Source organism: Phycodurus eques, chromosome 16 (genome assembly GCF_024500275.1).
Source record: "Phycodurus eques isolate BA_2022a chromosome 16, UOR_Pequ_1.1, whole genome shotgun sequence".
Classification (NCBI taxonomy): Eukaryota; Metazoa; Chordata; class Actinopteri; order Syngnathiformes; family Syngnathidae; genus Phycodurus; species Phycodurus eques.
Window position 1 is genome coordinate 1,088,606 of NC_084540.1, and position 15,506 is coordinate 1,104,111.

At 42.6% G+C, this 15,506-nt stretch overlaps 1 protein-coding gene across 15 annotated transcripts in view; it reads right to left on the reverse strand.

Annotated features, from left to right (window-relative positions):
• Window positions 1–214: 214 nt before the first annotated feature.
• Window positions 215–15,506, reverse strand: part of LOC133414588 (thyroid hormone receptor alpha) — a 69,296-nt gene continuing 54,004 nt past the window's right edge. For 11 of the 15 annotated variants that reach the window (XM_061700055.1, XM_061700053.1, XM_061700059.1 and 8 more), the window contains 6 exons: window positions 14,036–14,183; window positions 11,791–11,996; window positions 11,209–11,355; window positions 9,771–10,029; window positions 8,333–8,460; window positions 215–2,706 (listed from right to left, as the gene is read on the reverse strand). In XM_061700055.1, the coding sequence (XP_061556039.1) occupies window positions 2,476–2,706; window positions 8,333–8,460; window positions 9,771–10,029; window positions 11,209–11,355; window positions 11,791–11,996; window positions 14,036–14,183 (1,119 nt within the window). In that variant the 3' untranslated portion in view covers window positions 215–2,475. Of the gene's footprint in view, window positions 8,461–9,770; window positions 10,030–11,208; window positions 11,356–11,790; window positions 11,997–14,035; window positions 14,184–15,506 lie in introns of all 15 variants that reach the window. The other 4 variants (XM_061700058.1, XM_061700060.1, XM_061700056.1 and 1 more) reach the window with 2 other exon arrangements.

Sequence of the window (15,506 nt, forward strand, 5' to 3'; positions counted from 1 at the left end):
AAGTTGCAGTACCCAAAGAAAACCCACACTGGCACAGGGAGGACATGTTTACTCCACATAGGAAGTCCCGAGCTAAGATTTGAACCCCGAACCTCTCGACTGTAAGGCAGACACGTTGACCGCTGAAACGCCGCGTTGCCCTTGGCGCACATTAATGCTACATATTTAGGTTTCCGTTAGCTTGACTGTGGAAGATAAGAAAACAAGCTATGCGTTTTGGTATCAAATGTTTTTTTTTATATATAATGCTGAAAATATATATAACAGAGCCACAAATACAAATAGCTTTCAGAAGCCATTCTTTGATTGTGTGATTTGTTACGGAAAAACAAAAAACAGAAACAAATCGACAAAACAACTGTGGCCATGATGAACCCACAAGCAGCAGTAGTGTGTGAAATACACCCACGGGGGCCTTTTAGACCGCCATCTCGCTCAGCTTTTACATTCAACTTCGTGCTTCGCCAAAACAAAATGGCCTTTCCAATGGACAGAGCCTCACATGATGTCTCACAAGTTCACGCGGTATACAGTCACAGCGAAAAGGACGAAACAGAAGCAAGAGAGGACATCTCCATCATGGCAATAACACTACTCTGTTGACTTTGTGTCCTAAATCTCTCATTCAAGGCACAACTGATTGGCCTCGGGTTGGAAATTAAGTGAAGGTCATCGCTTATCGCTTTTGAACTTCCAAAAAAGAATCTTTTTATCCTTCTTCGCCAATAATAGATGCTTAATTTGGCTGAGTTATTCTCGTTTGCACTCCTGCTCACGTGATAGTGCCGTCCTCTCTTGGTGTACTTGAGGCAGAGAAGGAAAATCTGCCATCCGATGGTAAATAGTCAAAGAATGGCTTCACATGTCACGCTTCTGCTTATCGACATAACAGAGGAAGTGCAGTCGGTTTTCAGAGCCACAAACATTGACACAATGGTGTATCTTACAATCCTTAACAGAGGTTACATGATTCCCACCTCAATGCGTCTTTTACAACCCCCCGTCTAGATGACATCTCTGGAACTTGAGCAGGAGCTAAACGGTTGGGTCAAAATCTCTCGCTGACGCTCTGGCACAAAGCAGTGCCGTCTTGAATGAAAGGTTCGAATTGGTTTGGACGCTACTACTTTAAAGTTAACAAGGCTATTTTTGTAAGCAACAAACAATATAAGCAATATTCTGATCACGACATTGAGTTACTATAGCTTTTATTCTTCCTATTATAGTATTGTTATTATTACGCAGGATGGACCTGAGTTGAAGGTCCGAACGAACGGCAAGCAAGCCATCTTATTTTGGAAAAGTCAACAAGAGAAGCCTCACGTTCGCTTTAGCCGACAAATGGTTTTGGAGTCCAAATTTGAAAACAGAAAACTAACGACACTCGTCGCCTGCCTCAATTGTATTGGAAATAAAACGCCGAAAGGAAAACCGATGGATACGTTGTACAAGTATAAAAGGAAAGTTGTAAAACTGTAAACATGACCCTCTTGGAGGAATTGCATGCTGATAATTGAATTGCATTACAGAGAATTAGAGCCGCGTTGAAAAGTAACAAACGTGAAATGAAATTCAATTCTTATACATTTTTTTTTTTTAACATTCAGAGATTAAAGTTGTCGTTTTAATGGAGCCACTGTCGACGAACCTAACGTAGACTGAGACCCACCACGTAGTCATCAGGTCATATGACCAAATATTTGATCAAATGCTTGACTGATTAACAAAGCCAGCAAAAGAGGCCATTTAAGTGTGTAATTCTTTTTCGGGAGCAGACAACACGAATGCTTCCAAAAACCACATGAAACATTCTGTACTGATGATGGTTGTCCAACTGCCAATTCCTTTCATTCTTTGTGAAAGTTTAACTTTTTAACTTGACAATCCTCACCTTAACACATACATACATACATACATACATACAGTATGTGATACTTGCAATATACTTTTTTGTTCATATTGTCATACAGTTATGACTTATGACTTACACATTATTTTATTTTACTGTGGGCCGAATACTCCTTTGCTGTCCTGAAAGGAAGATTGCATGTAAAGTTAAGAAAGACATGAACTGTTTCATATTTTTAGGAATGAAAAAACCCAAAACTCGATTTCCTTTAGAGTCAGACACTTGACTAGTGACAACGTTTCTTATATTACAAACTAGAGGGAATTACATGTTATCCATACGTACGAAGGAACACACACACCGTAATCAGATATAAATAGAAGTCAAAAGAGAAGGAAAAAAACCCCAAACAACTATAATACATTGCTCAGGGTTTTCAGTCCTCGCTCCAGCCATGTACATGTCATATCAAATCAATTTGACAGAAAGTTTACCACTCAATGCTGGCTTTCTGTCATCTTACAAACTCACCCAGTCAAGCATAACAAGTAGGACACCGGTGCACAATATGTAGCAACAACATGAGTGTGGGACTTCACAACGTCCTATTAATTGTACAATTGCTATTATTTTACATTCCACGTGTGAACATATTCCTCGAGAGGATTGCCATGTCCCTCCGCCAAACAGCGCTTGAGCGATTTAGGGCAGGTGTCCGTGAGAATGTCGGCGTGGGAGGAGAGGCTGACGCCAGTAAGAACGACGAGGAGGAGGCTTGCCGTTACAACGGATCGGGAGCTTCGGGACGGACAAACGTGCCCGAGGACGCAGAGGATGTTGACTAACAGATGTTTTCCCTGGGTAAGTAAAAGCAGTTTTCAAGCAGGCGCATGACAGATCAGGCTTTTAAGTGTACTTTTACAGCTTAAACAAGAAGTTCACAGTTTTCATTTGTTGTAAACATGAGGTATAACATAACGAGTGTACAGAGTGAGAGACACAGGGAAAGGTTCAGTGCTCAGCGGGTGGCGAAACACTTTTGCAATTGTAGCAAAGCATACGCCAACAAATATCCTGCCCTGAGGCAACAGCTCAAACGAGATCAACTGTCTCATGTACTACTAAAGCCATGCTCAAACACGCATAATAGGTCAATTCTACGGCTACGACAGCGGAGGTCCAACTATATGACAAAACGCAGTAACGGGCCTTCGCACAATAACGGTGGTGCCCACAGCGACACGATGAATGGTCCCATACGCACTGTTTTCAACTACAAATTAGAGTCATTTTGGCTCCTCCGTTATACGACAGCTAATATTTTAGCTCCAGAAAAAAGAAAACATTATCTTTAATGTCCCTGTATAAACACTTCAGAATACTTTTTTTCCCTCATGCGAGCACGTCACAAAAGTGCATAGAAATAGCCATGATTTGAGGTTGAACCTCGCAGGCTGCAAGTGGGATATTTCTGACTTCCCATCAGTCTTGAATGCGGCAGAAGCATCTTGCAACCCTGGCACATTTACTTCTGTGTGCAAATAAGACAAAACCGCAATCTCAACGGATTTAAATAACTCGGTGGTTTCGCTTGTTTGAACATGGCCTTGCAGTAGCTGGCGAGGTAAAGAAGATGACCACTGCCTGTTGGTCTGTCTCTCTGCTGTGCTGGTGCATTTGATCATGGCTGAAGGCAGTGCGTTCTGTGGTGCTGGTGGCGGTTTATCATAAAAAGAAGGAGCTTCTCTTCCCGCGGTTGAGAAAGAACGGCGCCGAACCTCGTTTGTTGTCCTGAAACTGGAACACACGAGTGCGCTCTGTGCTCGGGAATGTGATCCTGAGTTTATTTAAAAAAAAAAAAAACGTGGGAGAATGTGAAGTTCATATGGTGATCGCAAGCATCTGAATGAGTTTGTGTTGTCTACACTCCAGTACGACTTCACTAATATGAATATAGGTGTGCTACATGAGTGCTTGGACAGCTTTGGGATCTGACTGGAGGTGGCCATCTTAACAATCTAGCATATATATAGCGCGTGTGGCTCTGTGGATATTTGTACTAACTACACTACATGCACATAGCAGAACCAGTAGCCGCTTGCTCTGTGGCGTTCCTTGACAGTCAAGGTGAGATCACAGCAGCCCTCGGAGACGGCTACTGCCAAACCGCGCGGCTCGATCGTCCCTGCTACGTGCGCATGTGTGTGTGCGCTCACAGTTCGAAGTTAGTTAAATAGCATGCAATGTAGCAACAAAGCGTGGTGGCAATTAAAGGCCGTGGCTCTATGAGGGGCTTCTTTCACAAAGTTCAAAATGGCTTCCACCTGTGATGATTTTCCTGCTAATACGAGCCATGTTTGCTATTATGCTTTTGCAGGTGCTACTGCTTGGAACCAAGGAAAAATGGCAGTGAAAACGGCCCTTTGTTTGTTTACTCGGGCAAGAGAGAGGTGCGAAAACACGCCGTGTGCGTGCATGCTTGCGCGCCGTAACTTATCTTCTCGAATATTGTCAAGATTAGGGTTGCAAAAAACAACAACAAACAAACAAAATAATACTGGTTTAGTAGTTCTCGAAACATCCCACAGGGATGATAAGGAATTTTGGAACTATTTAGATATTTATATATGGCTATCTATCTATCTATCTATCTTTTTATATATATATTTGTATTTATTTTGTGAAATGAATTAATGAAAAATTAGATTTGAATTCATTGATCGATCTTTGACTAATTTGTTTTCTTCAATTCGACTTATTTAATTAAATATATACACACCCAGATTGATGATTTTCAACATTTAATGTTTGACTCATAATGTTCTGTAAATTCTCATATATTCCGGTTTGAAAGATCGATTTTTTTGCAACCCTACTCAAGATAGTTTGAGGCAAACGAGTAGGAAATGTTATTCAAAGAGATAAAGGAAGGTGTTTGGAGATGTTACATACGTAATACTACATATTACATTACATTGTAGCTTTAGCGCAGCAGAAGAAAAATCTGATAGTTAATTGCGGAGTGGGTCTTATTTCAGCAGTATTTCAATTCCAAGTGTACATTTCAGGATAGGAGAGTAGCTCAGGAAGCTTATTTTCCTTCTTCTTCACGGTAAACAGCTTAGCGTCCACTTTGGCAGCCACAAGCAGTTGGGCGCGCTCAAGAAAACAGTTCTGTGCAATAAGTCACGTGACACCAAGCGCTGGTTCCTTCCTCTCGGTTTGGCTGAACCCAGAGGCGAATCGTGCAGACTCGGTGTTTATTTAACCCCCCGACACAGTCATTTGTTGACTTGATCCAATCAGGCCAAAATGGCTCCTCCCGGAGTCCCCTTTTTGGAGGTCTCGATCCCCCTGGCCGTAGGGTCAATCTGCACCATGTTTAGTCAAAGAGGCCCATTTCAGATGAGACATCAACATGTTTGTGGTGTGCTTTACCCAAGATGTCTATATGTCTCAATTGCATAAAATGTGCATCAAAAATTGAGGGGGGTTTGGAAACATTGGGAACCTTAAGAGCAACATTGCTGTTTAGCATTGCTGCAATGAATTTGCATACACAGCGGGCACGTGACGCGGTCGACAGAGATGAATGCGATGATGCGCATGCGACTCCATCAGAAGTGCCTACTTAGCATGGGATTGCACGCACGCACACACACACACACACATACATGTTGAGGTCACATGTGAATAGGGTCTTATATCTGGTTCTTAAATTTAAAAAAAAAAAACAGTCACTGTTAGTCCCACAAATTGACTTGTCAACTGTTGATCCACGGCCTGCTTAAAAGAGCCACTGTACACGTTGGCATCTCTATATGTACTATCCATGCGTGTTGATGTGTTGCAGATGAGAGGGCAGCCGCACCGACATGAGAGGTGAGGTAGAATCGGTCCGTTTCATCCCCGCCCGCCGCCACACAACTAAATGTATCACATCGGCAAGAGTTGACAGCCGGTGGTTGGGTTGTGTCGTCGTACACGCGCAGTAGATTTGTGGCACATTGAAAGAAAAGGAGGTGCGGCGGTGCTGCCCGGTGATTGGTGCAGATTGGTAGAACCGAGGTCAGAGATAATGATATTAAAGAAAAGCGTGAGGTGTGTGCAAGATGAAGCTAAGCAAGAAGGGCTATATTGGAGATACAATAGATAAACTCTGAAAAGTCTCTGAGAGATTATATACTATATTACTACACTGAATATTCCTATGCAACCAGGTAACCTCTGCCAGGGGTCGGTTTTTTACATTACCACTGAAAGAGGAGTTGTGAAGTTACATCATTCTATAAATACGGATGCTGAGAGATGCGACTTTCCTGGGAAAGTAAAGTCAAATTCAATACAACATCTGATAGTGTAATGTAAATGCTGAGAAAAGCATTGAGACTATTGCCACTGCAAAAAAAAAAAAAACGTGAATGCCGACAGAGGCATTGTAATTGTTCTTTTTCTTGGCATTGCTTTTATTGCACATAACATTGTTCACTCACCAGAATTCTAAGGGTGGCAATAATGATGTCACGGCATTGCCTCAAAACAAGTGTTACCCCGATTTTGCCCACAGCCGCATGGAGGCGTAATTTGCATATCTGGGGATACTGCTAGATATCCTGCGGTGTATAAAGCAGTGTTTATCATCCTCGTTTTGCCTTGGTGACATTTCTCAGCATTCACATGCAGTATCTGAGGGATTTGAAATGTATGTTCCATTTTACCCAGTGACAACATTCGCTCTCCTTTGGTTCTGGTTTGCAACTCCTGAGGAAAAATACTTTCAAACTGTCAGCTTGTTGTTTGAGGGGATGATGATTCGATATAATCAGAGACGGCTGGGCTGGCTAATAAAGAGGGTGTGAGGGTGCCAACATTCCTGAGGCCAAAGAGCAAATTAGATTACAACGATTGAGGATGCGTTGGAAATGGACGCACGTCTCAACTGAGAAATGACTTGCAAGACAGCCTAATCGAGACATGCGAACAATTAGCATACCTGCGGAATCAGGTCCTACTTTTGAAGGCTTGAAGCAAAATCTAGAACACAGAAGTGTCTGGGGAATGTTTCACTTGAGCTTTGCTTTGCTTACGAAGAGCTTAAATAAGGAATAGTGCAAGTTCAACACAGCTCAGTGTTGTCCTAATTTATTGATTTTTTAAATATCAGCCTGTTTCACGATGTATTTGCCTGTTGCATCTGAGAGTAAGCCTTTTTGAACAAACTGTGTGTCAACTTGTTGAATCCATTTCTTTTTGTTTTAGTTCTTCACAAGCTACACTTCTTTCTTTTGGTGCTTTCTGTCGCAACTCCACAATCAACTCCCGCGTTTCCCTCCGTCCAATTGTCCGCAGAGCTAACGTTTGATTGCCGTTTCCACTTCGCTCTTTAAACTGGCTTCCCCACCGACACCAAAATAAGCTCCATAGAGGCATCTTAAAAAATAATCATTTTTATTTGCAGCTTGGAATAGAATAACTGTCAAATATGGTAAGTAGTTCTGTGTTTGGAATACCTCCATTCCCCGTGATATCCGAGAGGGACTGGATTGGATGGTGTGGGCTACAGGTGTACATTAAAAAGTTCCCACCAGCCGCCACTGATTATGAATCCCGAATAGAAAGTCTTGAGCCTGTGCTCGTAAGCCATCATAATATGTAAGAAAAGCTTGGAGCAAGGGTGAGCTGCATCTCATGCCGGGCATGAATTCTAACTAAGACATTTTGCCGTACTGTAGCTTCATACTAAGAGCCATGATAAAAGGACAAGCAGAGACTGAAGACTACATGGTTGTGTGATTTCGCAGCAAACCATCAATAAATAAGACACTACATTTGACAAGCTATGAGGTAAAAATATAGGCGTTTATGTTGTATTTGGGGGAGCGTGTGTGCGTGTATTAGAGAGCTCACTACGTGAGGGAGGTAGGTTGGCGAACACTGTGGTATCAGCGGCTGAATGGGGGTCAGGCTGAACTGTAGCGGGTCTGCTGCTGATAAGGAAGGTACAAAGAAGCCTGTGGGGTGGAATCGTCTGGGGAGATTATGAGCAGGAAAAAGGAGCACACCGTATGAGGTGAAAGGTGTCTGTGTAGGGAGACAGTCGGCCCGTTGGATTGGTGTTTTTCTGCATATAGTTCGACTTGAGTTTGTAAGTTTAAATAACTCTACCTTTTAAAGTGACACGACAAAGACGCCACATTGTTTTTCTTTTCCTTGTGATGTTGAGTGCTGGTGATAGGCGGTGGGTGTCCAAAGCCAAATGATCCCATCAAGGAAGAAAAAAAATAGATTTGCTTTCTCCGTCTTTCCCGATGCACCCCCCGACCGGGTTTATTTCTGTACGGGGGTGCCGCTGTTTTAGAGTCACACATCCTGTTCCTCGAAGACCTCCAAGAAGAGTGGGGGAAACAACTCGTTGGGACACTCCACCTTCATGTGGAGGAAGCGGCTGGCGTGGCACGCTCCGATCATGCGCAGGTCTGTTACCTTCATTAACAGCTTGGGCCAGAAGTGAGGAATGTCGTGCTTGCGGTAGTTGATGTAGTGCTCGAACGCCAGCAGGTAAGCCTCTTGGCACTGCTCGATCTTCTCCACACTCGTTAGCCCTGAGCGATCTTGGGGGGGACAAATGAAATATTACTACAACAAAAGTCGTAGAATGTAGAAGTATTTCATAAAAGCACACCTCAAATGACCCTTTTCCCCTGGGATCAAAAGTATTGTAGAATGTGATAAGACAGGTGGTTTCAAGCTCAAAAGTGTCCTATTACGTTGATAATTCAAACAATAAATAGTAACCTACGTCTATGCTGAGTTTTAGATTTGGGTTTTGTCTGTGAAGACTAAATGTACACTAATTAGAGGTGGAACCAACATAGAAACCAGAGAGCTGTTTAAAGTTGAAAAAAAAAAAAGGTTCACAAATTCTAAAGCTAAGCTAGGATGGACAATCAATTTTGAGCTATTGTCTAAACATTTGCTATAACTAATAGCGCCCCCCTCTATACTGCTGTTCACGTACCGTAAACCAAAGAAAACAACAACATATTAGCAATATGAATAAGACGTCTGGGCTGGAATGTGGCAAAAAGTACAGCGACGAGACTCAAAGATGTTTTTTTTTTACGAGGGGTGGGACTTCAACGCATTCATTGTGATTCATTAATTACAAACAAATGAATTAGTTGAAAAAAAATATCACATTTTAATGGCATTTTTTGTTCCAAACAACGTGGAACTTTTGTCAGAGTATGATTTCCTGGTACACCGATTACATCGACGCACACGTCAGAGCTCGGCTGCCTAAATGGTGGAATTGGATGAAACGGCGTTGCTAGGACTGACGGGAAGCAAATTTCATCCAAAATCCGAAATACACGATGAAAGCCTTGATAAGCATGGTTTTGTGCTAATTGTGCAAAAAGGAGTTTTCATACCACCAAAGCACTTGAACCCTCCGACATGTGATCCAACTTTTCAACTGCCAAGCAGAAACCAGTTAAGGGCAATACTGTTCTAAAACAATTGGCACTTTAACTTCAGGTCTGTTTAATTTTGGCCAGGGATATTTTCAAATAGTTTTTATACTCTTTTGTATTGAAATGCAATTAGATGCAGAGTTAACAATATTCCTGTCTGTGTCAATTATTTGATTCAGTCGTCCACTAAAATCCATTTAGAGTAAAGCATGTTTTTTTTTTTTTTAGGACTAATATTGCTTTGTAATTAAAATGCGGTTAATCAAGATGAATTCATTCCAAAGCCTCTAATTAATTAGATAAGACATTATACACACACATACAGTATATATGGACACATCCACACACAAACATATTTTTAAAGCTTTCAGAGCTGTTGGGTGAGCGTTTACTCTGCCAACCAGTGATCAGCGAAGCCTACTATTCATTGCGATCATTATCCTCACCTGAGCTCATGAGAAGGACGGCCTGCATTAGCGCCACCTCAGAGTCGTCCAGGTTAAACAGGGCCAGACTCTTCCCTAAATCAAAGATGGCATCCGACACCACACCCAACCCGCCGTTCTTCAGCTGCTCACGTTTCACAGCCATCTCGCCGTTAAGTGTCAGTGTCTCGCTTTCTGGATCGTAGCGTACGGCAGCGCGTAGTGACATGATCTCCATGCAGCACCCTTTCAACAAGATGATCTGGTCTTCACACGGAAGCTGTGAAGTAAACGCAACATGGACATAAGCACAACGAGAACCCCAAAAAGCAGATTTTCTCAGATCTCTGTAATTGTATTGAGTATTTTCCTAACCTTTCAGAGTGAAAAACACAATTTGTCTGAGACATTTAACAGCAGGAAATGCTACTTGTAAGAAAACCGACAGATAAGCTCACTGCAGATACACTGACGGGCGACCAAAGTGACTCCTCAGCTGCTCAAGATTTGAAAATGTTCTTAGATGCGTAATTTGCTCAGTGATGGGTCATCAATTGATTGCTTCTTATTGGCACACTGCTATAAACGCTAAAAACAAACTGGAAAGGATCTTTCAAATAATAAAGTACAATTTCATTTCGCTGTGAAAAATTGCATTATGCAGCCATCAATCATTTATCAGCCAACGCTGCTTATCCTGTTCCTGGTCATCGGAAGCTATGCCTATTCCAGCTGACTTTTTCTAGCGAGCAGCAGATTGCTCCAGCCTGGCTTTTAGCAGCTCATCTAATACGAAAGAAAAAGGACAGATTTTGTACTTTAGATAATACATTTTAAACAAAACCAAAAGACAGCGCACAATTCTAAATAGTATCTGCCAATGCCACGCAATATTGTGCAAAGTAACAACTCAAGATTAACAGTACATGTCTACAATGCTATAGTAAGATTTCTGGATATAATATCACCCTATGGATGCATAAAAATGGGTTTCTTTTTTGACATTTACAAAAGACGCTAAAATGAACAAACTGTCATGTCTGGGGGTTTCTTTGATAATTCCGTTTTGATGAAAATGAGGTCTCTTTGTGGTCTGCTTGTGTTTGGCCTTTTTCCTCCCTTCCCGCAGTGTCGGCGTAGCTGCAACGGGGCACAGCTGATTCCTATTGCCGCTCACTCCTCAACTTCTTCAGGAAAGCCTGGCTCAGGCTCACCAGTGTTCAGTACTAGTAGTGTCTGCATATATTTTCCTGCTGAATTTACCTCCAGTGATTTTAAGCTTCAGTGTTCGTCCTTGTGTGTTTCTGATGGCCTGTTTTTGCAGCCTTCTTAGTTTTTGCTACCTGCTGCACCAATGCTCATTGTTACTTCCCGGTCAGCCTGCCTCCTCTGCCACCGTCCCCATTGTTGTCCTGCCTTCACACAAACATTAATGAAAAGCACATACGGTTTAACCTACCTCTGAGAACATGGGTAGTTTCTTGGCAAAGTCCACCACACGAGTAATGGCAGGCGTCATGATCTTGGTGAACTCACTGAAGGCTTCCAGGTCTACCTTATCACCTTCCGATGTGGGTACCAATTTTCCCTGGCCAATATCATCTGGCTGTAGGCAAAACTCGTTTGGTTAATGTTAGCATCCAAGGAGAAAGGAGGGGAAGATATTGATAATAGTAACCTATGGTTAAAGATGCTTTGTGTTTTTGACACAATAAATTGTGAGAAAAACTAAAATTAACCTAAACGAACCCTATTCTTCAGACAGCAGAATGTTAGTTTTCGCTAAACTGTATAAAGCCATTATGAGTGTTTTAACATGAGTCCTTTAAATCGTAGATGAGTTGAGGCACATTATGGAAACAGAAGTTTTTGTTCGTGAGAAAGGGAAATTATATTAACAGCTTATTTAATTCAAAGTAAATTGAATAAATGTTGGAATTAAAACAAAAGGAGTTTAAGACAAGCATGCTACAGGATATACAAGCCCTCCAAGGCACAAGCTTCAGCGCTCGGTCGGAGGGCTTTGTCTTTTCACACTTACCAGAAACTTGCGCTTCTGTTTCCAGCTGGATCCCTGGGCGTTCGTGTGTCGGTGGGCCTCAGTTGCCATCCTGATCAATTCCCACTCAGCGGTGTTTGGCTCTGGCCTCACCTGGAGCGTCCGCACCAACTCCACCCTTTTTCTTTTCTCCCGATTCTCCTCGATGAGACGCCGTTTAGCCACACGCTTCGAGTCGTCCAACACCACTGATGGGTGAGAAGGTTTGGTGGCAGGTGAGAAAAAAACACTTTGTTGTTAGGTAGTGGAGTTTATTGGATCATGTTCACTTTTGGTTTAATGCAGTCTTAGGAGTGTGGTTTTGGCATGTTTTTGTGACTTACTGATTAGTTGACTGGTTGGTTGAAATAAGCTATTACCATCCCTCACAGTTTAGCATAGAGTATTAACTGCGGACTCAGAGATTGTTAGACGACAAGATCGCAATAGTGGTAGCGACAGCGGTCAATGGCCGTGTCTCTTTGAAACGGTCCAACTCAAAAGTAAAAATAGCTCAGCGCTGATATTTTCTAAAATCACATGCTGGTGTACAAATACACGTGCCGCATGTTCTGTAAAAGGGGCTTCAGGATATTAGGACTACACTGTGACAGAACCTCATTACCTTTAGGCACCACAAACGCCAACAAAAGGGACATTCACTGTTCGGTTCAATGTTTTTTTTTTTCTTAAATTGCTTATGTGTCATGGCTAAAGAGGCAGAAGACTTATCTCAGGGCTAGTTTGATCCCAGCCTCATGTACATTTCTCAAAGTGTTTAACATGGAGCTCAGACTTGCTACTATGAATTTGTGAGTGGATGAATGAGAGGCAACATTATACAATGATTTTGGGAAGTATTATCCATCCATCCATCCATTTTCTGAGTCGCTTCTCCTCACTCGGGTCGCGGGCGTGCCGGAGCCTATCCCAGCTGTCATCGGGCAGGAGGCGGGGTACACCCTGAACTGGTTGCCAGCCAATCGCAGGGCACATACAAACAAACAAAGATTCGCACTCACAGTCACACCTACGGGCAATTTAGAGTCTCCAATTAATGCATGTTTTTGGGATGCGGGAGGAAACCGGAGTGCCTGGAGAAAACCCACGCAGGCACGGGGAGAACACGCAAACTCCACACAGGCGGGGCCGGGGATTGAACCCGGGTCCTCAGAACTGTGGGGCTGACGCTCTAACCAGTCGGCCACCGTGCCGCCGGGAAGTATTAACTTAAAAAAAAAAAAAAAAACATATAAAGTTCCCTCAGTAAAGGAACGACATTTAATAAGTGACCACAGCTAAATTTTATGGACAACAGCTGCTGCTGCAAAAAATGCTTTGGACAGTGTTGGTGAATTTGTGGTTAACCCGACATATGCTGAGGAAAACACACATCCATCCATCCATTTTCTGAGCCGCTTCGCCTCACCAGGGTCGCGGGCGTGCCGGAGCCTATGCCAGCTATCATCGGGCAGGAGGCGGGGTACTCCCTGAACCGGTTACCAGCCAATCGCAGGGCACATACAAACAAACACCCATTCGCACTCGCGTTCACATCTACGGGCAATTTAGACTCTTCAATCAACCTACCATGTATGTTTTTGGGATGTGAGAGGAAACCGGAGTGCCCGGAGAAAAGCCACGGGGATTGAACCAGGGTCCTCAGAAGTGTGAGGCAGACGCTTTAACCAGTCATCCACCGTGGCGCAACACACATCTAAATTAACGTAATTATCTGATGTCCCTGTTTTTCTCTTAGCACGCTGTAATTCAAGTCAGCTCAGTCTTAAAGTGGAGCAGTATTCCTTTGGATAAAACACTACATACAGTTCATGCCAAAAGTGTTGAAGCACGGTGCTGCGGAAATGGACCAACCCATCCATTTTCTGTACCACTTATCCTCACTAGGGTCGCGGGCATGCCGGAGCTTATCCCCGCTATCTTCAGACGAGAGGCGGGGTACACCCTGAACTGGCCACCAGCCAATCGCAGTGGACCAACCCCTAAATTGTTCATTTGTAGATTATGAGATGTGACTCACTACTCTCCTTGCCCACATTCTTGGGCATTACAGTACCTTCACGTCACTTGAGTGCCATATCTGAGCACGGGACTCAAATTTTGGCTTGCACCACAAAGCAAAAAAAAAAAGACCAAGTAAAGGTTTGTAACCTTCAAAAACAAACTTAAATTGGGCCACTCGTAAGTCAAGGTACTGTACATGGCGTTTAGTTTTTAATGAACTCACAGTCCATGGCCATGCCAACAGAGATGCACTTCTTAAAACGACAAAGCTGGCACTGGTTGCGGGTGATCTTGTCGATGATGCAGCAGCCTTCATATTTACATGAGTACGCCGGGTGGAGGTTCTTTTGTATGGTCCGACGGAAGAAACCCTGGCAGGGTAAAAAAGAAACAAAGAGGCACAGAAAAAAGATTGGCACAAGATGAGAACAACAGGAAACAGGAAGGAGGAAAATTGATCAAATGATGTAACAGCTTCATTGAAATAGAGAGGGTTGAAAACAAAAAAAAAAGGGATTTGCCCTATTAAATGGCATCTGCACCCAAATGTGAATCATACATGAGCCACAATGCAATCCAAAATAAAATCCTTTGCATCTCTCCAGTTGTTTTGGCTAATCTTACTGTCACACACACACACACACACACACACACACACACACACACACACACACACAAACAAAACAAGCGCTGAAGGGCAAAAACACAGCTTCCTTGTTGGCAAAGAGGAAAATGGCTGTTTTGCAAGGGCCATTTATACCCAAAATAGATTTCCAGATTATATTGCTATCATAGCAATCAAACTGTCAGTTTGTGAGTCTCTTGGAAAAAGTGGGCGTATTACCAATTTTCAACACCACTGCAGGAATTCAAGAGAAGCTGATTTCTCATGTGAGTCGTCTACTCTAGCAGGATTGGCTGTGAGGAACTCAATATTAAACATTCTAGTCTTTGAGGCGACGCCATTATATTTCCATATTTAAATCATTTTCCAGCATTGGTCTGCAGATGGTATCTGTGCAAAGTATAGCGGTAGTATGATTCACATTATTAACATGATGTAATGCTGTCGGTTGGCTCAACAAAATGTAACATAGTCTGATCAAGTTAATTATATGTAATACCTTAAAATTCAATTGGATGGGCTTTCAAAAACATTCCATGACAGTGCAACCTTTGTTTTTGGGATTCATCTGTTCCGAATTGTACTAAAACTGGAACAATATTTCCAATAGAAATCATGTAAATCCAATTCGTCCGTTTTAGATACCCAATAATATTAACAACAAATATTTTCTCGAGAAAGACTATCATTTAACATACAGAAAACAGTGTGAAATAAATATAAATGACCAATGAAATGGATAAACAAACATTAAGCATCACATTTGCCTATATTGATGGCGTACGAAAGACGGGGAGAGGGGAGGTTATTGATATATATATAAGAGGGATCGCCATTTTGGTACTTTGCTACTCGTCTATGGTGTTTCTTATCTTCTTTAGCAAAGGGCCGGTACTTGGAACGGTCATTGGCTCCATGGTTTCTTATTGAACAGCCGCATTCAATAAATAAGCAGAAAAAACTTTGGAAATGGTGTCTGATGAATGCGCAGGGTGTTTCGCATGTGCGTGGGATGCTTTGTGTGGGGCTCGATTCCAGGAAATGAGTGGCCGAGCCACACGGACAGCTG